This window comes from Centroberyx gerrardi, chromosome 10 (genome assembly GCF_048128805.1).
Source record: "Centroberyx gerrardi isolate f3 chromosome 10, fCenGer3.hap1.cur.20231027, whole genome shotgun sequence".
NCBI lineage: Eukaryota > Metazoa > Chordata > Actinopteri > Beryciformes > Berycidae > Centroberyx > Centroberyx gerrardi.
In genome coordinates, this window is record NC_136006.1 from 11,715,232 (window position 1) to 11,742,595 (window position 27,364).

The 27,364-nt window shown below is 40.8% G+C and overlaps 2 protein-coding genes across 2 annotated transcripts in view; one reads left to right on the plus strand and one right to left on the minus strand.

Moving 5' to 3' along the window:
* LOC139911124 (transmembrane protein 163a) overlaps positions 1-4,978 on the plus strand; it is a 68,607-nt gene extending 63,629 nt beyond the window's left edge. Inside the window, exons 6-8 of the mRNA XM_071898625.2 lie at positions 219-330; positions 2,784-2,925; positions 4,918-4,978. Of these exons, the coding sequence (XP_071754726.1) occupies positions 219-330; positions 2,784-2,925; positions 4,918-4,978 (315 nt within the window). The remainder of the gene's footprint in view (positions 1-218; positions 331-2,783; positions 2,926-4,917) is intronic.
* A 7,096-nt stretch (positions 4,979-12,074) lies between these two features.
* On the minus strand, positions 12,075-27,109 carry LOC139911123 (alpha-1,6-mannosylglycoprotein 6-beta-N-acetylglucosaminyltransferase A-like). Its single transcript, XM_071898623.2, has 18 exons — positions 27,011-27,109; positions 26,515-26,605; positions 25,545-25,622; positions 25,089-25,304; positions 23,258-23,334; positions 22,756-22,845; positions 22,379-22,444; positions 21,365-21,547; positions 20,416-20,585; positions 19,894-20,022; positions 16,700-16,833; positions 16,131-16,264; positions 15,469-15,618; positions 14,991-15,137; positions 14,555-14,668; positions 14,246-14,320; positions 13,886-14,043; positions 12,075-13,657 (listed from the first exon to the last, which is right to left on the minus strand). The coding sequence occupies exons 1-18, from the start codon at positions 27,098-27,100 to the stop codon at positions 13,456-13,458; spliced, it is 2,304 nt and encodes a 767-aa protein (XP_071754724.2). The 5' UTR covers positions 27,101-27,109; the 3' UTR covers positions 12,075-13,455.
* Between the last annotated feature and the right edge of the window lie 255 nt (positions 27,110-27,364).

Consider the following 27,364-nt stretch of genomic DNA (forward strand, 5'->3'; position numbering starts at 1 on the left):
TGCTGATGCTTCCTTTTACTCCCTGTTTAACAGCTACTCCCCATGCTTTCTCTATGTTTCTTTCTCTCTTTCTTTCTCTTTCTTTGTCTTCCTTTCTTTCTCTCTTTATTTCTCTCTCCCACTATCTTTACTTGGTTTCGTCTTTCATTTGTGTGCTTTATCACAATATTACAAGGTTGATCTGTACACTTTCTTTCTTCTTTCCTGTCTTTCTTCAGGATGACTTCCTCTTCAGTGTGTCCATCGTGAGTGGGCTCATGTGTGTTGTGCTGGCTGTGCTCAAGTTCATGCTGGGAAGAGTGCTGACTAGCCGGGCGCTCATCACTGACGGTAGGGTACACACACACACACACACACACACACACACACACACACACACACACACACACACACACACACACACACACACACTCTTTCTCCTACACGCACATGTGCACACTGACTCTCTTACACATGCATACACACACATATACACATACTCCTTCTTATGCACATGTACAGCTGCACACACACACACACAGGATTATCCTAGGAGCCTTACTGAACCTGCACTAGTTAAATAAAAAATAAGTGAGAGGTGAGAAATATATATAATATACATATATGTCATAGCCATAGAGTCAACCAAATGCCATATTCCCAACTACATGCAGCTTTCCTGTTCTATCTGTTTGTATTCAAACCCTCCTCCAACTCCCACAATATCTATGACCTATTCTTAAATGGAAACTTGAAAGCAAAGTTTTGATCAAGAATGAGCAGACATTTGAAAGTTATAAGGCTATATCATACTTGCTAATAACTCCTTGCCATACAGTACATCTAGCTTTACAGACTACTCTAGCCCTTGTCTCGAGCAACACCAGCTCAGGTTGAATTATTGAGCATTTTGGCTAAACATACAGACAGTACGTTTGGGGAATGACTTGGTGGAAGATGGTGTGCTGGTGTTCAGGCCACGGTCAGCCTCACCAACAGCAGCACTGCAGTCTGCCCTCCTTTCTGGCTGCGCTGATGTTTTTGGGGCAGGGAGTGTTTGAGCGACTGGGGCCATGGGCTGAGATGCACCGACAGCAAGGATGTTCCCACCTCCGGATTAGCAGCAGCAGCACCAGAGCGAGGGCTGGCTGCTTGTTCAGGGAGAGGCAGCAGAGTTGGATGTGCAACATGACTTTGGAATTAGAAGTGCTTGATACACTAAAGCCCAGACAGAGATATAACAATAGGAAAGACGAGCTGTAATGCATGAAAATAGCTGGCTTTTAGCTAACCTTGCAGCTGCCTTTTAGCTAGCTATAGAAATGCAGAAACCACGCTAACGTTACCATGAACACACACACACACACACACACACACACAAATGAACACGACGACCAAATCATCTCGACACAACCCAAAGAATAAAAACCAAAACCACAAAAAGGAAGGTAGTGCTTTGGATATTCTTTTCAGTTTGTGTGTGTATGTGTGCATGTAGGCTACTGTATATGTGTGTGTTGCGGGGTAGACTGCACACACAGCTGAAAACACACTCACAATGGGTTGTGACCCAGCGGCTGCACATAGACACATGTGCATGTATACAAATGTGCGCGCACACACACACACACACACACACACACACACACACAGACACAAACACACACATACGCACGCACGCGCAAACTTGTAAGATGTATTCATGTCCCAATCAATACAAACAAGGATGCACACAATAAAGATAAAATAAGAAAATTTGCAAGATCTGGCAGTTCCATATACACACACACACACACACACACACACACACACACACACACATACACACACACACATGCACACAAAGTGTACAAACCACAGACACAAATATTACATGTACAGTGTACTCACACACACACACACACACACACACACACACACATATACCCACACGCGCACACACACACACACACACACACACACACACACACACTCTGCTGTCTCCAGGTCTCCAAACACACAGAGCATCAATCCAATAAACCTGAGGTTGCTGTTCTTAGAGCCTGGATTTATTTCCCTCAAGACTTCACACTGACTGCAGGCGAAACAATAGCCCACCTCTCTGCCTTACTGCTGCTTTCAGACACAGAGAGTGTAATTTAAAAAGATTTACCATTTTTGGAAACGCTGTAAAGGATGACTCAAATAGATATAGGTTTAAAAATGTTAGGAATTATAACTCATAACTAAATTATGGAATTTAGGAATCATAACTGTATTTTTGCTTGCACTGTCACCAATAACCATTAAGGAGACACATCTAGAAATATCTGTGATACCACCATGGACCCCATAGCAACTCCCCTAACCCACATATAAGTTCCCATATTTCTATATAACTGTATAACCTGTCTGAAATGTGATTAGTTCAGTTTTCAAAGAACAAAAGAATGGTGGAAGCAACCTAAATATTCTTTATAAGGAACTAGGTGTTGGTGTGTAACGCATAGACATGAATTTCAAACAAAAATCATACTGTTTCAGCACTGGGTCAGCGGTGAAATATGTTACTTTGGTACAAACTGCTACTGTGTTAAAATAAAAGTAACTAAAAATGCCAGATAATGTTAAAAATAATGTTATTAAGTTATTTTTGTTAGTGAGAACATGAGTGCTTCTAACGTCTAACAATGATAAAATAACAGTTCATTGAGCTAATAATATAGGCTGTTTGTATTCTCTTTTTCCCTCCTGTACACACACATACACACACACATACACACGCACACAGATGTTACATTTTCCCATACGTTCCTGTGTTTCAGCGTTCAACTCCCTGGTTGGCGGTATCATGGGATTCTCCATTCTGATCAGTGCCGAGGTCTTTAAGCACCATGCTGACGTCTGGTTCCTGGATGGCACCATAGGCGTTCTCATTGGACTCATCATTCTGGCATATGGGGTCAAGTAAGAAGAGACACACACGTACAAATGTGCCCAAAATTTTCCCCACCTCCTTTTCCAGTGGCCCCTGTTCCAAAAGTAAATTTCCCATTTATTTTTTCCGTAGACATTTCAGAAAATCCTGATAGAGTTTTAAGCTTTGGACTGAACCAACCAGCTACCACTTGAATAATGAGAATCATCAGAAAAAAGTATATGAGAAAACAAAACTAGTATGACTTACTATGTCGTCAATTCCCTTTCTCTCATTTTCAACAGTGATTCTAAATAATATAATAATATAATACAATAATGTAATAATTGACTTTTGCAAAAAACAGCAAAACCATGGTGGAGTGGTGTTTATCACCAATACAGGTTGCTAGCTGACTGACGTTACTTTACCCTGGTCTGGCTGCTGACAATCAATCAATCAATCAATCAATTTTATTTAAGTGCAGAATCACCATGAAGCATGGTCCCAATACACTTTACAATTAAAAAATACGTAGGACAAAACATACAGCAAGAAAATAAAATAGTTAAAATAAAACAACCACATTGAAAACATCAATGTTAAAAGGATGTTTGAATATTAAAGTAAAACAACCACAGTAAAAACAACAACATTAAAAGGATGTTTAAAAAGGTGATGGACCCGACTGAAGTTGTAATTCTAGGGTAGGCTATAATGAAGCGAATAAAGGTGGGTTTTCAGTCTTGATTTAAATATTTCAACTGAGCTTGCTTCTTTAACATGTAATGGAAGTCCAGTCCACAGATAAGGGGCGCGGTAGGCAAATGCTCTGAAGCCAACTGATTTTTTGTTAGCTGAGGGAATAACCAGGAGACCAGCATTGAGAGAGCGAAGAGGGCGTGCCGGTATATATTGTATAATTAGCTCAGATAAGTACGGTGGTGCAAGTCCATGCAAAGCCTTATAAGTTAAAAGAAGAACCTTAAAATCAGCTCTAGCTTGCACTGGTAACCAGTGAAGAGAGGCCAGAATGGGTGTTATATGATCAAATTTTTTAGTCTTTGTCAAGATTCTAGCTGCAGCATTCTGAACAAGCTGAAGACTTCTAGTAGCACAACTAGGAAGACCAGAGAGAAGAGCATTACAATAATCAAGTCTGGAAGATACAAATGCATGGATTACAGTTTCAGCATCACGCAATGATAGAATAGGTCGGATTTTAGCAATATTACGAAGATGAAAAAATGCTGTCTTGGTAATAGCCTTGATATGAGACTGGAATGTCAGACGAAAATCAAAAATCACTCCAAGGTTTTTGATGGTTGAGCTTTCAGAGATAATACAGCCATCAATGTTAACACTCAAATTTGCAAACAAATGGGAACTTTGGAGCATGTAACGTTTCTATGGTAACAGGCAGCGACGTCTCCGATTGGTGGGAACTCACTAGAGCTTGTGAGTGGTGTAGTATTTAGGAATAAAACACAACTTCTTAACAAACTGACTGATGACTGATGACTTCTGCAGGAACATGTAGTCATTTCACAACCTGATAGCTCATGGTAACCTTACGCTGTTAAAACAATATGTCCAGCTGGTCTGGCCTGTCCCCCTCCTCCTGGTATGTGTATGGGCACATGTACGAGTATGTCTATTATGTCTACGAGTAGTCTACTGATGACTTTGCATGTCTATTTGTGACTATTATGATATGGGTATGTTCAAGTATGTCTACTGGTGATTTTGTGATGTTGTGATGAAATGCCTTGTGATTCTGCTGCAAACCAATTTCCCCACGGGGACAAATAAAGTATCTATCTATTCCTATCTAATATGACTTATAATCAAATTCCATATAGAAAAAATGAATGGGAAATTGCTTCTGGAACCAGACACTTCAGCATATCACAACATGGCCCAAACAATCACCTACCGATGAACGTTTTCCTAAAATCTTTCCTAAAAGCATACACATTGTATATTGTTGTAATGTCTGCATAGTTACATGCTTTCTAATGAGACCTTTTCTCTCCTCCCAGACTGCTGATGGACATGGTGCCCCGTGTGAGACAGACCAGGAACTACGAACGCTTTGAGTGAGACACCAGCAAGCCTGTGTGACGACCAGAGGACCAGGTTCACACACACACACCTGGCTGCCTCCTGCCCTCTGCCCTCCTCTCTCTAACATACATACACACTTACATGAACACCTGACCTGCATACATATGGACACTACATGCTCCCATACACACACACACGCATGCACACACATGAATATACATAGATATATGCTGTATATACTGTACATAGTACGTACATACATACATTCACACACAAATACACAGGTACATGCTCATGCACGCATACACACACACGCACACACACACACACACACACACACACACACAAATACACACACATACGTCTGAGAGACTTTGAGGCAAAACAACATAATTAAAGACCTTATGATGTTGGCTCATCCATCTTAAAAGACAGCACTTCAGTGAAGCTTTCCTTTCCTCGTCCACTCTTCTCCTCTTTCCTTTAAACATCATTTGTCCATGAAACCACCAGACACAAAATTACAGCGAGAAGGAGAAGGAAAAGGAAAAGGAGAAAGTGAAGCAAAGAGGACGAGACGCTAAGCGACTGGGACTCCTGTCCACCAGCAGGAAACTGGACAGAGTTGCTGCTTGGATGACAGCGTTCGCACCATCACCGCTTTCACACTGTACCAAACTACAGTAGATTAAATCCTCCTAGTAGGTATGGCTGCTTTGCCCAAATTGGGCATAAAGGGGATCAAAGTAGAAGTTAATCAAATCAAGTAGATTTTACCGAAATGAGGTGAAGGCCTCTAGTTTTGTGTTGTTTTGTTTTATTTTGTTCTGTTTTCAGCAAATGGAAATTACTTGGGAAAAACGTATCAAGGGTCCACACATGAAAAATGGCCGGGTTAGTGGAGGGGGGCCACATGTGAATCCCACCTGAGCTTTCTCTCCTGTGTCTCCCTATACTGTCTAATTAAATAATAAAATATGTAAGGTGAGTGGGCTGGTCACTTACAGCCTCCTAAAAGATACAGGAGTTATTTTTAAAACCCAACTGCTACTACTGGCCTCTCTGTTTTAAGTACAGCTGCACTATGTCCTAGTTTGTAGCTGGGACACTCATAATATTGGGCATACAGCTTTTCCTACTCTAATGCCCTGCAGTCTGTCCAAACTACACCCAAAGAATGGCCTAATAGAGCTGAATGAAGAGGAAGAGAGAGAGAGAGAGAGAGAGAGAGAGAGACAAAAGGAAGGATAGAGAGGAAGGAAGAGACAAATATCTGAAACAAAATCTTAACCTTACCTTAGTTTTTTTTTTTTTTATCAAACCTCGCAAGGAATAAAAGGAGATACAGAGGTGAGAATGAGATAAGAGAGAAATTGCCATTCAGGGGCTACAAACCTAAGTGCACAAAGATGAAGTCATGTGACCTTTTTATATTATATAGTATATGTATATGATGCTGTGTCCAAGCACCAATTCCATTTATTGATGACAGTTTAGCACAATACCCATTTTAACACAATGGGTAAAATTTTGAAAAAGGCTTCAGGGTATTTTGCCATACTGTGCATTTGTAGATTTTTTGGGGTATGTTTTTTGTTTGTTTACAAACACATTTTTGTTTACAGCCAGACCTTGGTCAATTATTTATTGAAATCCATTCACTTAAACCTTTCAGTGAAAACTGACTGAAAACTGAGTGTGCCAGGCAATACCAATCAATCCCAGAACAGTAATTCAATGCATTGGTGATAGGAGCTTGACGCAAGTGGACAAAGTTGGACACAAAAAAGGATATTCATGCTGTGTTTTTGCTGTAACACCTTTTTAGACATAGATGCAACAACACTAAACCCTGCAGAAAACTGAAATTCTTTCTCATGTGCCATTTTGGAAAGTAGAAGTCGAAGAGAAAAGTCACAAGCATAAGATGAAACTTTAAGCACAATGACAAAGATAAATCAGCCAGTGGCACTATCATTTACATTGCATATCATCACAATTTAGCAGAGACAGTGTCTTCTTCTCTGTCTGCTTACCCTCTCTTATTACCCATTAGTTCTGCATGTTCCATTATCATTATTATTATTCATTATTATGCGCATTGAAAAGAATGTAAATACAAACCACACGATTTGTAAATATGTTTAATACACTGTTTGGGTGTAGCAGTAGCAATAGTCAAATAGTCATAGTATTTTATGGTCAACATGATAGGCTTTCTGGAGTAGACAGTTTATAGTCCAATTAAAGTACAGGATGGTCAATGTTGCATAGTTAAAAATGTTTACTCTATAGCGCTTATAAGTGTTGTTTTACAGATTATTGTAGATTATTGGTGAAATTAAATGACAAGTCTTACTGTAAATCTTTACACTGTAAGTGAAGAAAATCAAAGAAAAAGTGAAGAGTGGATGTAGGAATGATTTGACACTGCTGTCCAAGGCTTATTAAAGGTTTAGGTCAACCCAGTGTAAAAATATTTTGTAAAATTTCCCATAATGTCAGTCACAAGAAGGGGATACTATTGTCAAAAAGAGGTGTGGATTGCCAGAAGGTGATTTTAGCACACAATACTGTAGTCTCACTCCACTGACCTTATATTCTGAACAGTTTCAAACATGCCCTCCAAGCAAATCATTGGTTTACATGTTAAAATGGGAGTGACAACTGAGTGCAGCCAATTTAATCAGGAACAGAGTACGTCCCTCCCCAATTCGCCTGCTGACTTGTACTGTAGACTGTACATTACTGTATAGTTTATGGCCTGGTTTCTTCAGCTGTAGATGGGGATCCAAAATGGTGGTGTGCCCCCTTCTGGTGGTTCACCACATGACAACGGTACTAATGAGTATCCAATACATTGAATCGGAGAGAGAGTGTAAATTTATCATTTGGTTTCCAGGCTGAAAACATTTAAAAAGCTTTGGTCGGTGATTCTGCGGGAGCCTACATCCACTCTACGTTGTAATTATCGACTCCGAGTTGACACACTGTATATGTGTAAAAGTGCTAAATTATTGGTCTTATCTTTAGTTCCATTGTGATGAATAAGAATTAGCTATAAATTGAAGGTGTGAATCATCTCACACCGTTTCAACTCACCAACAGCACGCTGATTTGTAACGTTTTCCCCCCTCTCTGACGCATAGAAGACAATCATTAAGGTCTAAAATGACTCTTACTAGCAAAGCACAGTGTTTACATGCTGATGACCACCACATGAAGCACAGAACAAGCTTAATGAATCATTACGACTCAGTCTAAATAACTATATGCTTTACTAGCCCATCGCTATCCATTGCTGATGAATTTTAGTGATGTTATCTATTGTATTATGGGTAAGCTGGAGGCCGTGTAACCATAGAGTTTATGTGTTGAAAACTGTTAAAACCCGATCTTCCATCGTAGGCTGAAAACTCCTCTCTTCAAGAAGTATCTCATCGTCCTCTTCCCACTGAATCATATTCCTTCTCCCACATCTTTATGTACTTTATGTACTTCTTCCTCTCTCCTTAGCTCTTAGTTTTCTTTCTTTTCCCTGTACGTCCCTTACATGATTATTCTGTGTTCACAGATGTATTGGCTGGGTGCTACTGTATGACTCTGACCCTTACACTCCTCATTAATGGTTGCTTGTAATGTTGTTGATCTAGGAATTGAAGCTTATTCTGCTGTTGAACTCATTGTACATCACTGGATAAGAGCGACAGTTAAATGCCAAAATAAAAAAATATAAAATGTAACTGAACCCCCGGATCACCAGAGCTAGAGCTGCATTTTGGTTGTTGAAAATGTGTTTTTTTGTTCCTCGCTTATATAATTTTACTACTCCTAAGACTTTTCTGGAGAAATCAGGTTCTGCCAAATATCTTCCACTCATCTGGTTTTGTTTGTCTAAGATGATAGAAGTAGACTAAAAAATAGTCCATTAAAAGAAGTGCCATTTATTGGCATTTATTGTTTGCTTCTCTAAGAACAAGAAATGAAGGTTTTCATTCCAAAATGAGATATGCACCATTTGAAAAAACTATGCCTATTCTTACAAAATAATTGCTGGCAGGATATTATGGATTACAAATTCATATCTTTCCTCACAAAATTGCTCTATTTTTGAGGATAGAAACATCTGGACTGAAATTCAAGTAGCAAATCAATTACCAAAATCGATATCTAACATTTTAGAATGAAACCCTTCAATTTCCCTTTCATTCAAGGTTAATCTTTGATCTATTCTTAATTGTATGACATGTCACCCATGTCTTTTCTTCACCCATGATGGCTAGAGAGGCTAAGAAAAGTTATCAACAAAGGGTGTCGATATGAACATATAATAAGAGTTAAGAATAATAAAAGTTAATGTTTTTACATTTCACAAAGCATTACATCGCTAAAGAATATCCATGAAGGTGGCTACTGTATTATTAATATTCAACAGTAACACATCAGTCAGTCAAGTCAGTCAAGAATGATCCATACACACCTGCTATCATTCGACAGGGGAATATGATATAGCTAATTGGTGCAGAGTCATTGACAGAGAGTAGTTTGTATGGTTGTACTACAGGTGCCATATTGTTGCCCCATTTCTGGAGCTACATAGCATTTGCTGCAAATGTGCTCTTATGACATGGCTCTGGGGAAATTCTTAACATTTTGAAAATCACTTTGTGTATGATTATGAGTAATTTATCAAAAGCCTAGAAGTGTAGACTCTCTGAACAACAGATCTACTTTGAAATCTGAATCCTTTCCATTTCACTGTTTCACAACAGAAACAGCTCAGAATCAGTTCTGCAGCATGATGGACTGTGCCAAAGTCTTGCCACCATCTGCCCACCCCGCGGAATTGCACGTATCTTTTAACTGTAATTGTATGGATGAATGATGGACTTATTAATGCCCCAGAACAGACATTAAATCATCCATTTCACTGAGTTATGTATAGCAATACTAACCATTTCTCTGTTGCTATAAACTTTGCATGGGCTGATAAAAATCCTTACAGCTTGGAGCCACACACGCACACACACACACACACACACACACACACACACACACGGAAAAGCACACATGGAAAGATAAAATATCTCAGTTTCCAATAATGACCATATAACAGAATTATTATTTGTCTGTTTGTACAGTAAATATATCAGTGGTATTACAGATGCTGTAAACACCGTTTATTTATGTAAGAGAACAATGAGGAATCTCTTTGTCAAAGGAGCAAACTTTTATTGATAAATAAAGTTTTATCCTGCTTATTCGTCAGCAATGCTGAAACAAGGTATTTTTTGGTCTTCTTGAAGCACTCAAGAACTGTCATGGAGGGCTTTCCTACAGCTGGGGGGAATGGAGACCCCAGAGAAATGTCTAATGTCTGACTGTTGTTTCAACATGAAATACTACCACCAATGGCTTTTTGACTTCACAGACCAATGGAGTCATGCACTTTGTTTATACTGACTATATTGTTAGTATAAACGGTTGCCAAAGTGTCTTTGAGCAAAACACCAGCTCCAAGTCACTGTTCAATCACTGACCCTGACCTCTGACCTCCCTGTGGAGGGGGATAGTGACAGGAGAATTTCCCCAAGAGGATCAATAAGGTATCGCATTTATCATGACTGTACAAGAGTAGCATGATTCCTGTGAACCTGAACAATGAACCATTGTTTCCGTAATGAACAATAAAAAGGAACGGAGAACCTCTTCGAATGAACAAACAACACAATTCAAGCTAACAGTTACAAAGATGAAAATCCATACATCGGCCGTGGGATTGTAAATATGAGGATACAGCACATGCACACTTTAGGCAACATGCTGTTCTGCAGCAGTGATCATTGCTTTTAATCACGTAGAGATTTTCATCTTTGTGTCTGTTACCTTGAATAAACGATGTTCTTTTTGCACTATAAATGATTCCCCTCCCCTTATATTTTCTAGTATTGCCTCCTAGGGAATCCTTTGCCCTTCTCCACGCCCTTCACAGTTGTAATAAACAGAAACCATGAATATAATTTCAGTGTGTAAAAGATGCACTGTGTTCGTACACCTGGTAAATAAAATGTTTACGACCGAATGAAGCCGCACAGTCAATTTCCAGCTACAAATTAATAGTGATTCTAGATGTGAGCACAAATGAACAAGCTCTACATTCCACTCTGTCAGACAGTCATTCACAATGTCTGTTATCACATATGCAAAAATGATGAAGTAATGAATACAGCAATCACCCTGAATCAGCCACTGCTGTGTCACTCATGGCAAGTGACACTCACTGGCTATGTTTACATGCACACAATACTTATGAAAATACTGCAATTAAGACATTGGTCGGGTAAACACTTTAATCTGATGTTACTTTGGATTAATTCAAAATCACAGTATCAATACTGCAGTTAAGCTGTAGCATTATTGGGGGGTTGTTTGGACATGTAAATACAATACTCCAAGTAAGCTTATCCATCTTAGTTTTCTCGAGTCACGACACTTACCTTATATTGTATTTTGGGTTTTTACTTTTCACATACTATCTTTTTTTACATCCAACCTTCATGCCTTGAGTCTCGGCAGCGCTACATATTGCGTGGACAGCCTCACCTCACAGTCGGATGATCAGAAGTTTGGATTTTGTCACTTGGCCTTCAGTGTAACAAGCATGCATATAGCAATTATCTGGGGGGAAAAAATCCTAGTAAAATAGTAAAAATAGTTTGTTGAAAAATCACAGTGAAAGCAGTAAGTTTCTCTACCATGTGTTCTGCCATCTGACGAGGTTAAACACCAGCTCTGATTATATTTCAGCCTGTTGCATCATCATCCCACGCATATGATGACAAAATCTCTGCCCAATTAGCAATCACAAATTTTTAAATTATCAGAGTAAGTTATGGAGTCACTGAAATTTAAAAAAGAGACGACAGTAACACACCAGAGCAGCAAGACCCAGATCAGAGGTTCATAAAAAGTCTTCATGCAGTTCTCTGATTTTCATATACACAGGGTAAAGAACAATAGTCTAGATCAACAAATAACAATCCATGAGGCCTTTTTAATTTCAGGTAATTTATTGCACTACTACTTATCACTGCAAACCACCTACTGCTTAAAAAGATGTAAAACTCTTCCATTTGCATTAGGTTCATTGAATGTCTTCATGTGGGATGGCAGTAATGAACATTGTGGCACAACCCACCTCGTTAATCGCAGGATAAACAAAGCTGCACAGTTTCTCTTGAAATGCAGGCCAACAAACACAGACAAAACATATAAGGACTGCTTGAATTATCTTTTCTTGCAAGTGATGTGACTGGAAAAATGTTCAGTCCTTCTCTTTACTGGTTTATTCCTTTTCAGTCGCAGGGGGCTAGAGCCTATCCCAGCATACATTAGGCAGAAGGCAGGGAAACAGCCTGGACAGGTCGTCAGCCCTTCACAGGTCAACACCGAGAGACAGTGGCTGAATCCCAATGTCCGAACTCACGACCTCTCGGACTTCAATGTATGCTCCCGTTAAAGTCCACAAGGGCTTAGGGCTGTTGCACAGACATAAACGAGTGCTTAAAGACTGTGGTGTTGACTTTTAGAGCTTTCCGTGTGGACTTTTAACGAGTCTGCAAACCTGCTGACTTTTCAGAGATAATTGCTCATACTTCATAGCATAGGTGACGTCAATAAATGCAGGTGTTGACAAGAACCAGTTTATCTGTAGGTATAAATTGTATTTATTGTGCTTGTGTACACTGTTTTTTTTATATCTACAGACAAAGGTGTTTTGAACACGATAGGTGTTAGATGGAAACAGGTGGTTAAGTAGGCTACATCTGGGCTTTCTACGAGACAGTAGCTACTGTATCCGAGGCAGCATGTGATACCACGACACCTGTCTGGTTTCTCCTTTTTATACCATCTCAAGCCCTCATACACTCACGCACACACGCTGAATACGGCAGCGACATTGCCCAAAGGCTCAGTCCGCAAGTCTACAAGTCCAGAATCTGGACATTGGGATTCAGCTAACCACTCACACTCATACCTGCAGTCTCCAATTCACTTGACTTGCACGTCGTTGGAAAATGTCAAGAAGCCCAGACAAATACTGTGGAGTAGTCGCGCACATCCAAAAAACCTTCAAGGCAGGTGCTGGACCAATGTAAGACAGCATGAAAGAAAGAAAGAGGAAGGTCCGCACACTGTAGCTCCCTTTAGTTCTTTTAATTAAACATCCCACATGTGATGTTTCGAGCTACTACTCTTCTTCAGACATGAAGACAGACAAGAAGCCCAGACAAACATGCAAACTCCACCCAGAAAGCGCCAAGCATCAAACTTGAGCCCCTGTGCCACCTGAAAAAGGCTCCACAGACGTAATTATAAATAATATAAATATAAATAATTATGAACCAGTTGTAGTGCTGTCTTGTTGCCATGGGGTGGCACTATACTTTGATTCCAGATTTGGCCTTTAAGTGCAGAGTAATATACTCAGGCGTTGTGTATGCATCCAGGCCTTAGACACATGCCTTGCACAGGGCTATCTGGTCCTTAATGTAGTCTCTGCAGGGGCAGATGCGGATCAGGGACTCATCTGATCTCACACAGCTGAAGAGCAGGGGGTCAGACTGGAACAGACACTGTTTGCTCGTGCTGTTGTAGGCTGGCAGCACCACATAACTGTCAGAAGACTCTGATGTTCGACAGTCCACACTGTACCTGGTAAAGGGCAAAAAGGAGAAGAAGTGATCAGTGGTTAACTCATATATTAAAGATCCAATTTGAATGGCAATGCAGGGGTATTTCACCTTAGTAATGAGCTTACGTCCAAGGACTATATAATGCAGTACAAACCATGTTACACACACAAACATCAAGGTTAACGAAGGTGTATGTCAGGGTGCATTCATGCGTATGTATGTGTGTGTGTATATGTAGTAATCTTACTTGGCCAGATCCTCGGCACTGTTAAGGCGAGGGAAGAATGCGGGTTCACAGATCAGCCCCGCCTTCTGACACACCTGTTTACAGGAAGTGCCTGTCTCTGCCATCACAACCTGGAGCGCGCTCAGTGGAGGCCAGCTCACAGGACCGTTGCAGAAGTCCTGAAGGGGAAGGGGGAACATGAGGAGAGAAGACAGTAAGAGAGAAAGAGGAGAAGAGGAGGAGACAAGAGAAGAGAAGAGAAGTGACTAGGAATCGCTCAGCATTTGTCTCTGTGTATCTCAGTCCTCTGTTTTTCTGATTTAAATCACTTACCCCCCTCCCCCCATCCGTCTTCCCTCCCCCATCCTTCTTCCCTCCCACCTGTTTTTCGATCAGGATGTTGACCCTCTGTAGCATCCCTTCACAGGTAAACTCATACGGCAGGTACGGCTCAATCTGAAATTCATAAACAAATCAACAGATAAATAAAAACAAAGAGGACTGGAATAAAGAACAGTAAATTACAGAACAGAAGAGCAGTGCACAGTGTGGTGCAGCATTGCAATGAAGTTTAGTAGAAAACAGTAGATTAGAGCAACTGGTGGTTCATCAAATTGAACCACTGCTTGTACTTCCACTGTGCTCTTTTAGAAATAGGTAGACTTGACACTATACTTAGAAGGCACTTACAGTTTGGTTGAGGATGGCAGTGAGAGCTCTCTCCACATCTGTAGAGTTGTCCATATCTACCATCCATACATAGGGCTCTCCTATGGCCTCGGCGTAAGGATGCTGGGATGTCACCTACAGCACCAACCAATAGTGAAAATGGGCATGCTTAAAAGTTGTGACAATTAAAAGCATAAGCTGCAGCTTGCCATATGCATTCACCATTTATCTATATTCACCAAAATAAACACCATTTATTTTGCCAAAGACAGTGGGTTGATTTTACTGTTGTGTCAATTTGATGCCTTACTGCATCTTGTTTATTTGATTGAGCCGAAATGAATAAACTGGTCTGTACATTGTGCAAGATTTTACACAAGTAAAAGTAATTGCTTTGTATAAATAATACACTATGGCAGATGTTTCAGTTTGGAATGAGGTATTGGTGCCCCCTGACCTCTCTGATGTTGGGCTTTCCCTTGAAGAACTCTGAGTTCAAGCTGCTCTGAGGTGGGTGTAACCTGGGGTTCAGGAAAACACAGCCATTGGCTATGGCCTCCAGGGGGGCGGGGCCTTCATATGGGAAGGACAAACCCACAAAAACCTACAACAGAGCATGGGAAAACAATTCAGAATCTCCTACAGTACACAGACACAAAAGCAAACACTCACCAACAGAAATACAAATTCACTCACTTATTGACTTTCACACACACCTGCACACATATTATGTGATTTTATTTAATAAACAGATGCACTTCTTTACTGCCACCACATGGTGTCAGCCAAGACCAGCACAATGAGTTATGCTACTGCATGAAGTATTTTTACAGCCTACACAAGTTATCTGTGATCTGTGTGTGTGTGTGTGTGTGTGTGTGTGTGTGTGTGTATGTATGTATGAGTGAGTGAGCCAGCATGTGTCTCTTACTCACCTTGCTCTGCGACAGCAGGGTCTGTACCTCAGTCCCTTTAATAATGCCGTGGTTTTTCACATAGCTAGGAACCAGAGCAGGATCACTGCGTTCAACTGTCCCATGGATCTCTAAGTGCTTATGGATAAGGTCCAGGTAAGCCTTTTTACCCTGCAATGTAGCAGCAGAACAAGCTGGTAGTGATTTGTGGTAAAAAATCAATGGGCATGGCTCAAATTACACCTCTCCCTTGTTAGAGTGTATGTTTTAGAGGAAAATCTGAACGAAAAGGAAGAAAGCTGCAGACTGCTAAACATCAAAAAGACAGAGGTGAGAAAATGTCAAGGCATTTACTAAACCATGCTCTGCTCCCAAAAATTTGCAAATACTAGCAGACAATCAAAATTCAATATTACATCATCAGTGTACATCATCAATTTCAAAATGTCTGTCTTTTACACTTTTGTATATTTCTGTGAACCCTTTTTGTCTTTGTGATGCTAACTGGTGTACAGGTTCCCTTTTCCTCTTCACTCACTGCTTATCGGCACCTGCGCACGTGCTGTGCAAGTTTTCTATCACTGCTTCCGGAGAAATCAATATTGCCCAACAATCTTCCCATAATTGGTAAACACACGATAACAACGGGTTTGCGGGTCGTTAAAATTTCCATCTCCTGTTACCTCCCAGAACTTGGCTCTCTTGCCATACACCAGGGCCTGGTTTTGTCTCCTGGTGGACTGGAGCTGCTCGGCCTCCTGGGAGCTCAGCTGGCGCTCGACCACAAAGCCCAGGAACGTGTTGTCAGGTGTATGGGCTGCTCACAACAAGAGAACACACACCAGGCAAGGCAGATTAAAAAAACACATGAATCAAGAAGATGTACTAAAATACTTTCATCTGCATTAGAATTTCAATGCCAGGTGTTAAATCCCTAAACTTTGAAAAAATATAATTTTAAATAGGCAATCAAGGGTGACGGCAATCACAAAGGCATAATTTATTACATTTTGAAAGTAACCATTCCCATCCTTCTCACAGCAAGGATGGGAATGCAACAAAATTAGCACCTGGAGGTAGGTAATATCATGATTGCTAAACATCTTGATACACACTGTGATAAAAATTACAGTTTCAAGTAGGTGTTGTGTGTGTATATGCGTGTGTGTGTGTGTGTGTGTGTGTGAGTGAGTGAGAGAGAGAGAGAGAGAGAGAGAGAGAGAGAGAGAGAGAGAGAGAGAGAGAGACATACGGAACATGGTGTAGAACTGCATTGGGATCAGGTTGAGGCCTCCCCATGAACACTTAAGGTTGTGGCTTCCGGCCCAGGCTCCATGGTTGAAGTCTGGCTCGGTGCCGAAAGAGTCCAGCACACGAATCATACACCTGGTTGGCAGACATGGGTACATACGTACATACATTCACAAACACACACACACACACATGCACGAATCATACACACACATTTAAGAGAAATTGTAAAACCAAGCGCTATCTCCCACTTCTTCAACCGTCAACACACATAATATACAAAGTAAGATGCTGTAAAAAGCTGTCTCTCTCGTTTGAATTCCACCCTAATAGACAACCTGATCAAGAACGCCTGAACCAGCTCAAATTACCATGGCAACTATCTGTGTGGTCAAAGGTGGAGCCAAGATCACAATGAGAGATCAGGTCGGCAAGTTTGAGGCAATATGACTCACTGGCATCAGTATGCACAGATATTCCCAAAGCACAATCTTCTACTTATTCATGTTGTCAGACAGGTTTACAGAGGTCTAACACACACACACACACACACACACACAAACACACACACAAACAATGGTTGATTCTTTTAAATTTTACTTATGGGGGAAGTTAACAGCAGGATGTCATTTCCCTTCACCTCACCTGCCCATTGACTGTTTGAAGCCTTGCAAATCGAATGTACAGTATGAGGCTTAGGCAACTGAGAGAAACTGGTGCAAGACTGCCTTGCTGGATGACCTCTCCCACGTTCAGTCTCTGTCTGCGCTTCTGTCTGTGCTGCTCAATCAGCCATTCTGATAAAAAGATCCCCATAAAAGGTATCATTTCATGCACCACTAGAGGTGTTATTTATTAACTTACCTGCCCTTGTGGTAAGGCATATGTGGGAAAGACCAAACGTGAAGTTAAAGTCCGCATAGCAGAACATCGTAGTACCATTAGATGCAAAAATGTTACATACCCAGTCTCTGCACACTTTGTGGAAGCCAATCACCCTGTTTCTTCTCTATGTTATGTGGGTATTTAAAAGATTTATGTGCCAAGAAGAGGGGGGGGGACATAGATGCCTTATTATTGAGACGAGAGGCAGCATGGATCTATAACCTTAAAACCCTTGCACCTCTTGGTCTTAATGTTGACTTAGACCTTAGACCTTTTTTGTAGTCTCTTTATTAATATGTTTATGCTTCTATTTTTATTGATAGGCAGTTCCCCTATAGTTCCATTGCTTGCAGACCATACACCTATGATGATGGTGGTGGTTTTGCAGGTTTAGCCTATGCTGATCTCAAATGGTATTTCCATGATATTCAGGCTTATTTTTGCTATTACTCTACTATTTTCTTTATTGTACTATATGTATACTGCATTTAATGTGATGATGTTTTCTTATGTGTGGTTTATACTTAGACTTGACACTCTTTGTATGACATGGAATGGAATGTTGAGACTATATACCACTTAAATTGTTGTGGTCTATTGAACCTATTGTTCACTTTTTCCCTTTCCTGTGATTGGTCAGGTTACACTGATTGCCTGCACCTGTGTACCAGTGCTTTTAACTTCAGTCACATCAAACTTGTGTCCTGGTAGATCAACCCTGATGAAGGCAGCCTAGCTGCTGAAACGTCGGTTTTGTTAATGTCTCAATAAATGATTGCATCGGAGCTACAAGTGTGCGGCTACTTTCACCATTTTCATGTATATAATCAAGAAACATACCCTCAACCCACTTCACGTTAAAAACAACAAACCAATATTGCTTCTATTTTTCTCGTTTTAAGTATCTCTCACAGAATTGCCTATTGGGTCCCAATCAGTCTGGCATCAAGAGCACCCAGTCCACTGAGACTGCAGTCCTTTCAGTGTTTTCACTGAAGCACTCCACTCTGCTTGAGCTGCTTCTGTCTCTTCAGTTAATCTCTTCATCCTCCTAGATACTGTATATCCACTGCCTTTGACACTGTCAACCACCGGCTGCTCCTTTGTACCCCTGCTGCCTTCAAGACACTCTCTCTACACTAGATTGGTTGATCCTGTCATCATATCCCACATCTTTCCCTACCGTTGCTACAACACACTCAATTAAGACACTCAATTCTACTTTCATTTCCACTGACAATGTGACAGTATGTCTCTGCTTGTGTCACTGACACCTCCAGTTGGATGTCTCCCTACATGAAACTCAGTTTCATCAAGACTGAGCTGCTCATTTTCCCTATAAAAAATCTTGCCCTCTACAAGACCTCTCATCATCATTATTCACAGGATGATTGTGATGCCTGCTCAGACTCTTGATAGATACATTGCAGACATGACCTGATCCCACAGGCTTGCACTCTACAACATTAATCAAATCCCTTCTTTACCAGCATCTCTTCCCAGTTCCTCGTTCAAGCTTTAGTCATCTCCTATTTGCTTACTGCTTAACTCCTTCCTGGCCAGCCTTCCAAAACAAGCCCCTACAACTCATCCAGAACGCTGCAACTCACCTCATTTTGAACCTTTCCAAATTTGAATGTCTCTCCCATCCTACAACCCCCCTGCCCCCCTTCTCAACTCGCTGCCCATGCCTGATTGTACTGAATTCAAAAACCTGGGGCTGGCATGCAGTGCTGCAAAGAAATCTATACCTCCATACGTCAAGGTCATGATCCATCCATAGATGCCTGTAGACGGCTCCCCAGTGGTGGAATGACCTCTCCACTCCAGTCCCAACAGCAGAGATACTCCCTTTTTCTATCATAGGCTGAAAAACATCTCTTCCAGAATTACCCCACCTGACCTTCTCTCCACTGAATCTGATCCCTTTCCCTCTCCTCACTAATTTCCCTAATAAAGTCCTTCCTATCTCTCTCCTGAATGCTTATTTAAGTGTCTCCCACAATGAAACTGTGATGAATCTCACCACTGCCTTGTGGCATTTTCAAAATTACACTAAATGGCGGAGGAGGCAATGTATATCAAAGTATAATTTTAATTGATTGTAATTTATTTAATTTTTGATTGATTTGATTTTGAGTAGTTAAAATTACTTTATAAAAACCATATGCATGCACTACGTATACATGTGCACACACACACACACACACACACACACACACACACACACACACACACACCCACACACACCCTCACTCACATATCTTACAAATATCATAGAAATCTTCAGGACCTGATCCTGATACTCACCTGTATTTGATCCAAGACTGACCTAGTACGTTCTTAATCTGGCCAAGGCCAACAATGTCTGTATAGATAAGATTTACTGCTACTTTATGATTACGAGGGGGGCAGCTCCCTGTATTAATCCCTAGGATCCTAGAATGAGAGAGAGAGAGAGAGAGAGAGAGAGAGAGAGAGAGAGAGAGAGAGAGAGAGAGAGAGACAAAGTAACAGAAACAGAGAGTGGGAGAGATGGTAAAATGAGTCTTCATATTTGCAGGTGCAAACACTGCTATATGCTACATGTTTATAGGTGCAAACTTGCAATAAGAATCAACTTACGCAACTTAACCTGCACACTTTCCATGTACATTATTTCATTATCACTTGTCAAAAGTGCCCACTTGGAATACAGGATCCCACCTAAAGCCTACCCAAGAGTGTGCATCTCCATTCTCTGTGTGACAACTGGACCAACTCTGAATTCCTCTCCATTTACAGTGCTGACAGACTGATGCAACAAAGGTCTGGGTTTGTGCGTATACTCACTCCCTGAGGTCGGGTAAGGAGGCAGATAGGTGGAGATGGTGACCCAGGATGTACAGTGTGGAGATGAGGTCACTCCATTGGACCAGCTCCCCCAGAGGACCGCCACTGAAGGCGGCCTCTACCATTCTGAAACCCGATTCGTCCGTCACCAGGCCAGGATGCACCAGGATCTGGAGGGAAGAGGAGGAATGCCATGGATTAGAAACACGATGGAAAGTAAAAAAAAAAAAAAAAAAAAAAAGATGGGGTGGGTGGGGTTATATTCTCTATATAACCAAATAGTATCTTGAGTATTATATGTAAATGCAATAAAGTTCACTGCACAAAGAAAATATAATTTTAATAGGAAAAATGTGAGATGAATGTACTGGTGGTCTAACAATTCAACATCCTTTAAAAACAGTTGGTTTGGGTTATGTTGATCCCATATTTTTGATTGAAGATAACTAACAGCCAATATTTTATGACAATTTTCAGTATCTTTAAATTGTTCATGCCAAAACAATTCCCAAAATTTTCAAGTATTTGTTGTTTCACCCAGAATTTTAGTCTTGGTGGGTAGAAAAGTCTCTGAAACCGCATTTAGACCATGGGACACTAACACTTTCCACTAAAACCTCTCTGTATTTACATTTATTCTCTATAGAAATGTTCATATTCAATGAGTGATTACATGAGTTGACTGACTGATCATGCATACTTGATTATGACCAATCAAAAATCGCATTAGAACCAATTTGGGCTAAGGGCTTCCCATAGACAACCAGTGTAGTATTAATCAATTCTACAATGAATACACAATATAATCAAACAAACTGCATCATATTCATGAGTTCAATGTGTCACTTCACTGTCTTGATAACACAGCTGGGTCTCCATGGCTGATAAGTGGTAAAGGTACCTTAAAAGAATGTTACTCTAGTAAAAGAAATAGGAACTGGGACATTACCTGTTTAGCCTCCCGCCCTGTGAGTTTGTATTTGGCTGAAAGGGAGCGTCCAGCCTTGACCCAGACCTCTTCCATACTTTGGACCCTTTGGTGGATCCAATGGAACTGAGTTCTCTTCTCCAGGAATGAGTACAGACCCTCTAGACTGTCCCGTACTACTGCAGGGCCAGACACCACACTATCCTGGGAGAGTGAAAAACACAGAGCTCCTTCCATATTATTTAAAGTACAGTGAGTCCCTACCTTTTTAGCATGGGTGGTCCCTAACCCTTTCAGTTTTAGCCTTGTGCTCTACCAATGGAGCTATACATTACTGCAAACCCACTGCTTTCACCTGATGTCACTGCTCCCATTTGCACCCATTATGCCATTTTCTGCTCCCTTCATGATAAATGTTCAGTTTGAAACCTGAATGAAGCCAACAACATACTGTAACCTTTTTTGGACCTAGAATGCCTTTTACATTTTCAGCATTTAACTGACGCTCTTATCCAGAGCGGTTCAACATTCATAAATCTCCATACTTAGAAAATTAGTTCAAGGGACAACAATCAAAGTGCATCAATCATTTGGCTTCAAAACTGTTGGATTATGCTGCACAAGCTGTTTGGAGTAATCTTATTATTCATATTTTTTTCTTTTTTTTTGGAACTTTAAAGAAGCTGTCCCCATTCACTTCAGATATTTCGGATAGCAGATAATGACAAAATTTTCATTTTTGGGTGAACTATTCCTTTAAGAACTAAAAGAAGTTAGAGCAGTGGATCTTGAGTGAGTGGTACCGCTACAGACATAAAAAAGATTCCACAGTGGAAAAGAATGTATAAATAATTTATTCAAGTAAAAGTAGAAAAGCCCCAAGAGTGGTCTGGGAAATGTAAAGTCTGCAAAAAGTCACATACATACACCCACACGCAGCCACCCAGCCACCCACACACACACACACACACACACACACACACACACACACTGTAATGTATGCAGCCTTGTGCATTCTTTGTCCTTTGGCTTTACCTCTGAGTCATCTGTTAGAGCTGGTGGGACGACTCTGCCTGGAAGCACAGGACACCAGAGCTCTACCTTAACACAACGAAGACAGAAGAAAGAGGGGTAACTAAAGCAGGTAATTACACACACACACACACACACACACGCACACACACACACACACACACACACAGATTTTCACATTTGCACCTGCAAATTTCCAAAACTACACAATGGAGTTTTAAATGGATTTTCGAAGTATTGATGGACCGCAAGGATTCTAAGGATTCAGCTTTGTGCAATTCCAAAATGACTGAATTTGTGTGATGAGATCCTCACTCAGCAGTGTCATAACATAACAAGTGATATGTTAGCTTGAACTTCATTCAACTTCATTCAGGTACCTCACTGAGGTAGATGATCATGGAGCAGAGAGACCCATTCACACCATTGCTGCTGTAGCAAGGGTCAGACTTCCACATCGCCTTCATCCACTGGAGCAAGGGTCAAACACAAATGGCCGCAACAAAACAAACAAACAAACAAGCAAACAAAGACACAAACTAAATCAACCCAACACTCAAAGTGGTGGAAGTGAAACACAACACATGATCACAGAATATGGGAATGAACTGAACTATTTGAAGGCCAGAATAGGTTTAACAAAACAACATTGCAATGAAACTCTACAACCTCTATAGATAGCCTACTACTGCTATCATGGAAAAATGAACAAGCTCTCCCAAGAAACTCTTTGAACTGTAGATGTATTGATTATATGATGATCAACTGAACAATCAACAATTAATAGCTAATAATAATATATTCTCCTGAAACAATAACAATCGGTTTTCAGTGAGAGAATGGCAATACAATGATAAGAAATTACAGCAATCAGTTGGTTACCTCCAACTTCTCTTCACACTGTGGGTATCCATCCATGGGCGGCAGCGGGCAGTTTTCCTCCTCTTTGATTTGATTTTTTGTGAAAAAAAACAGAGAAATGGATAAAGGTGTTGGTCTCCTCTTCTGGTGTCATTACCCAGTTCAAACACCCAAAAACATTAACATCACTTTTGCTAGTATGGAGTTCCCTGTAAGAGGGTACTTAGAGTATTAAGGTAGAGTCCAATTGCAACTCTCACAGTGATGTGGGATTTCTTTATTGATTGATATTTATTTTCGTCACAGTGGAAGTGAATGTTTTGCCTCTATGCTACGACAGCTTTAGTATATTTCTGTCTTTAATTCCAAATACCTGGATACTTGGCCTGTGGTTATCATTTAGAATGATTTGCTCTGAAACATGTTGCTGCATTTTGAACAGTTAGTTATTTCACTCTAAAGCTAATTGTTTATATCATTAGAAACTGTAAGTGCTGTGTTGGTTCCTGCTGAATGAAGCATGCTTAGTATGAAGTATGCAAGAATGCCAGTTGGAAGAATGGAAGAAATATTTAAGTAGTCTTCCCTAAACTAATTTAATCAAGGCATGTTGATGAAGCCAATTGTCTTATTTACAGCAATGGTCTGAGGGAGCAGTTGCATGTGGAGGGAGAGTTATGTTAACACACACATTACATCTGGGAGCTTGAGCAGTTGGCCACAAAACGTGGCCAGTTGATAGAATCTCAGCGGTAGACCTTCCCGTGGTGGCCATTTTGAACTGGAAAACTCTACCTAGAAGAGTAAGTGCAGCCCTATGTCCTCAAATGTATTAGAAATGAATGGATCTCAACAATATGGAGGGATATAGGTTAACATTTTAAGGTAATATATTGGCCCGTTGCTAGCCACCGGAATCTAGTCTAGATGGCTAGTAGCTAACTAGCTAGTGAACAGGCTAACTTCCCTGCTAAATTAAAGCAGTCAGTGTAGTTGTTCTCGAGATTGATAGCTGTTAGGTCTATCTGAAGTTCTCGTTTGTGTTGAAGTAACACTAGTTTTATGTATGCTATCTTCCTGGTAGAGCTGCCTAGTATTCAAAATGGCCACCTGGCCACCAATAATGTCAATGGGTGGATCCCAAAGCTTTTTCACTACTCCTCCTTTCCTCCCCTCCCTCACTATCACTCCTCTACTACCAGGACGTAACTTTGAGGAGATGAGGGGAGGAATGGAGTGGAGGAGAGGATGAAAGGAGCGAGGGAAAGTGAAGTCCATTTGGGACAGCTATTTTGCCACTCTATCATCAAATTGGACATCTATTGATGAAGTGGCCCTATGACAGGCTGTCTTAGATAGCCCAAGCCCACATTATGCCTCATACCCAAAGTTTTTATGCACACCCAGCACAAAACATGAATGTCATTTTCATATTTTGCCTGCACAGCTCATCCTGATAATTAACCTGGGCTATACAGTAGGTCTATGTATTATCAACATGCATTCATGGATGAATCTTTTTTCTCAGGCTTCATTGGTGAATACATTTCTATTGGGCCCAATTCCAAATAATTTGGCTCTTGCGATGTTGTTTTTGTGAGATATTGAAATTAAAATAGGCCCATCCTACATATCATAATCCCTTCCGCTCTTATGTTTACCTTACGCTCTAGTTTTTTCAGTGTCATATTCTCTCATCTCCTCCACTATTACGACAACAAGCAACATGGCAGCATGAAGATCAATTTCTGGGTCATGGAGGGAAGGAGGAGAAAGTGGAGGAAAGGAGGAGTGATTTTTGCAGCTATGGGATGCACCCAATATTCTGCCCTTTGGTCCGGGGTAATTTCACCAGATTTGATTAGTTGATCCTCCTTCTCCGCCAGTCGCTTGAGGAGTTCCTCTAAGCGAGCCAACTCCTGTTGCAGATGGAGCTTGTCAGAACGCAACTCCTTAATGATCTCTTTCCTCATGTGTCCTTTCTCTGTCTCTGCCGCCATTCTGACCTGGAGTGCCTGTAATTCTCCTTTGTAGTCCCTCATAGGAGCAGGAGTAGGTGGGGGCAAGGCTAGGAAAAGAGTGTTAGACTCAAATTAGTGATCTGCTCTGAACATATTTTCCAGAGCCATATATCTGGAAAGAGGAAGTGGAAATGCAAATTCACCTGAAACTGAAAAGCTTTCAGACTCCTTGGTGTTGTGGGTTTTTTTTTTTTTTTAGATACAAAGGTTACCATGACATTTACTGAGAGCTGTGACACCAGAATGTTTAAAAACCCATTAACAACCCAAAATAAATCTTATCTTACAATCGTCAGAAGTTTCCACTTTAACTTCCACGATGGTCAGGAGATCATCCACAAACTTGGTTATAGTCTTCATTAGATCTGGAAGAGAAAGAGGGAGATGAAAAGGGAGAGAGCAGAGAAAAGAGACAGAGAGAGGTGAAAGGGAAAGAGGGAGAGAGGCAGAGTGAAGCGAGACAAAAGAGAAGGAACAGAAAGTGCAGGGGCAGCAATTAAAAATGTCATTCTTCTTTTTCTCTCGGTGAAGGACACTCAGGACTGCAAGAGCGCATTCACACTACCCCGCTGTGGTTGAAAGAGTGCTTTTCTGCAACAGCAGAATAGTGTGAGCGCACCCTTGCTTGCACCATTACATTCATCTCACCCTCCCTTACACATCCTCCCTTCCCATTATTTTCTAGCTTTTTCATTCATCAAGGCTCTGGAAGGCTCGTCTGACTGTCCTGTCTTGGCCACCATCATCTGAATTACAACTCCCTGATACAACCTGTTCCCATTGCGCCTGAAAAGAAGAAACGTAATCATGTAGTATTCAAATGAACTTGTACATTCACTTATCTATGTAAAACTACCACCTGCCCAGGTGTGGTAGTTAAAATATAAAGTATAAAAGGCCATTTATACTGCAGCAGTTCCACTATATGCAGGCTGTTCCCCTGCAGCAACATTCTCCTGACCAACCACACCAATGTAAGACACATAAAACACAACAATACTTCTTTTGTGAAGAAGAAGAAAGGGGGGGGGGGGGGGGGGGGATGAAATCTTTCTATATCCAATTTAGGCTCAAGTAAGCAGATTTTTTAAAAGCTAATCATTCTGTTTAACTCTGAATTGGGCCTCTATATGGATGCTCGCCTTGGATTATGGCACAAGGGATAGTAGCATGATATCCTGTGTATTCTCTCTCTCTCTCTCTCTCTCTCTCTCTCTCTCTCTCTCTCTCTCTCTCTCTCTCTCTCTCTCTCCTTACCTTCAGTCCTTTTTGCTCCCAACTGCGCTGCCCCATGCTCTCTTAATCTGTTGCCCTTGGTCCCACTGATCACCTCCAGGTCAGTGCTGCTCTAGAACCAGAGGGACAAGCAAACATCATTACATTACCAAAAACTGGAAACTTTTTTTTTCTGCAGGTATACAGATGTATACAGCAAACATAAGCTGTTATTCTTGTGTCAAAGAAACAGAGTAGGTAAAGTGACCAGAAGAGTGATACACATTGTTAGCTAGTGCTTTACAGCACACAATGTCAGTCCATTATCTCAGTATCTAAGTCAGTACTTACATATATACTTACTTACATGATAATTTTTTTGGCAATTGGAGTATTATAACGGCACTTTGCACTCCTTATTTTTGGTTGCTTGTAATTTTTGGTGATATAGCAACTGCGGCTTGTTGCACTCATCATTTTAAGTTGCTCAGGATAGGACCATCACATTTTAACTAAGTGAACAAATAAAAGTACAGACCAGGATGAAATAGGACAAACTCAGACACCAGATGAAGCCAATGCCCAACAGGATCAGGATCCTCTGAGGCCAGGGCGTCAGCCTTCTCATGATCCAAAGGGGCTAGACCTGGGCATCGGGATAGGATAGAGGTGTTTTAAATGGAATTTGTCATCTTCTCAAAATCTTGTCTGAATCACAATACAAGTAATGACTACAACTACGAGAACACTAAAAGCTACAGTATAATGATGAATAGTCAAACAAGTTACACATATGCAGATTCACACACAATAATCACACAATAATCTACATTTTTGGTAGACTTTTCTCTACTGACTCCACACACAAACGCACGCGTGCGCACACACACAC

Coding starts and splice junctions, on each gene's coding strand:
- LOC139911123 (XM_071898623.2), bottom strand. CDS start 27,100: ATGAGAAGGCTGACGCCCTGGCCTCAGAGGATCCTGATCCTGTTGGGC. Junction 22,445..22,755: donor TGATCATCTACCTCAGTGAG/GTACCTGAATGA, acceptor CGTTGTGTTAAG/GTAGAGCTCTGGTGTCCTGT. Junction 15,619..16,130: donor AGAGAGCCAAGTTCTGGGAG/GTAACAGGAGAT, acceptor GCTACATTGCAG/GGTAAAAAGGCTTACCTGGA.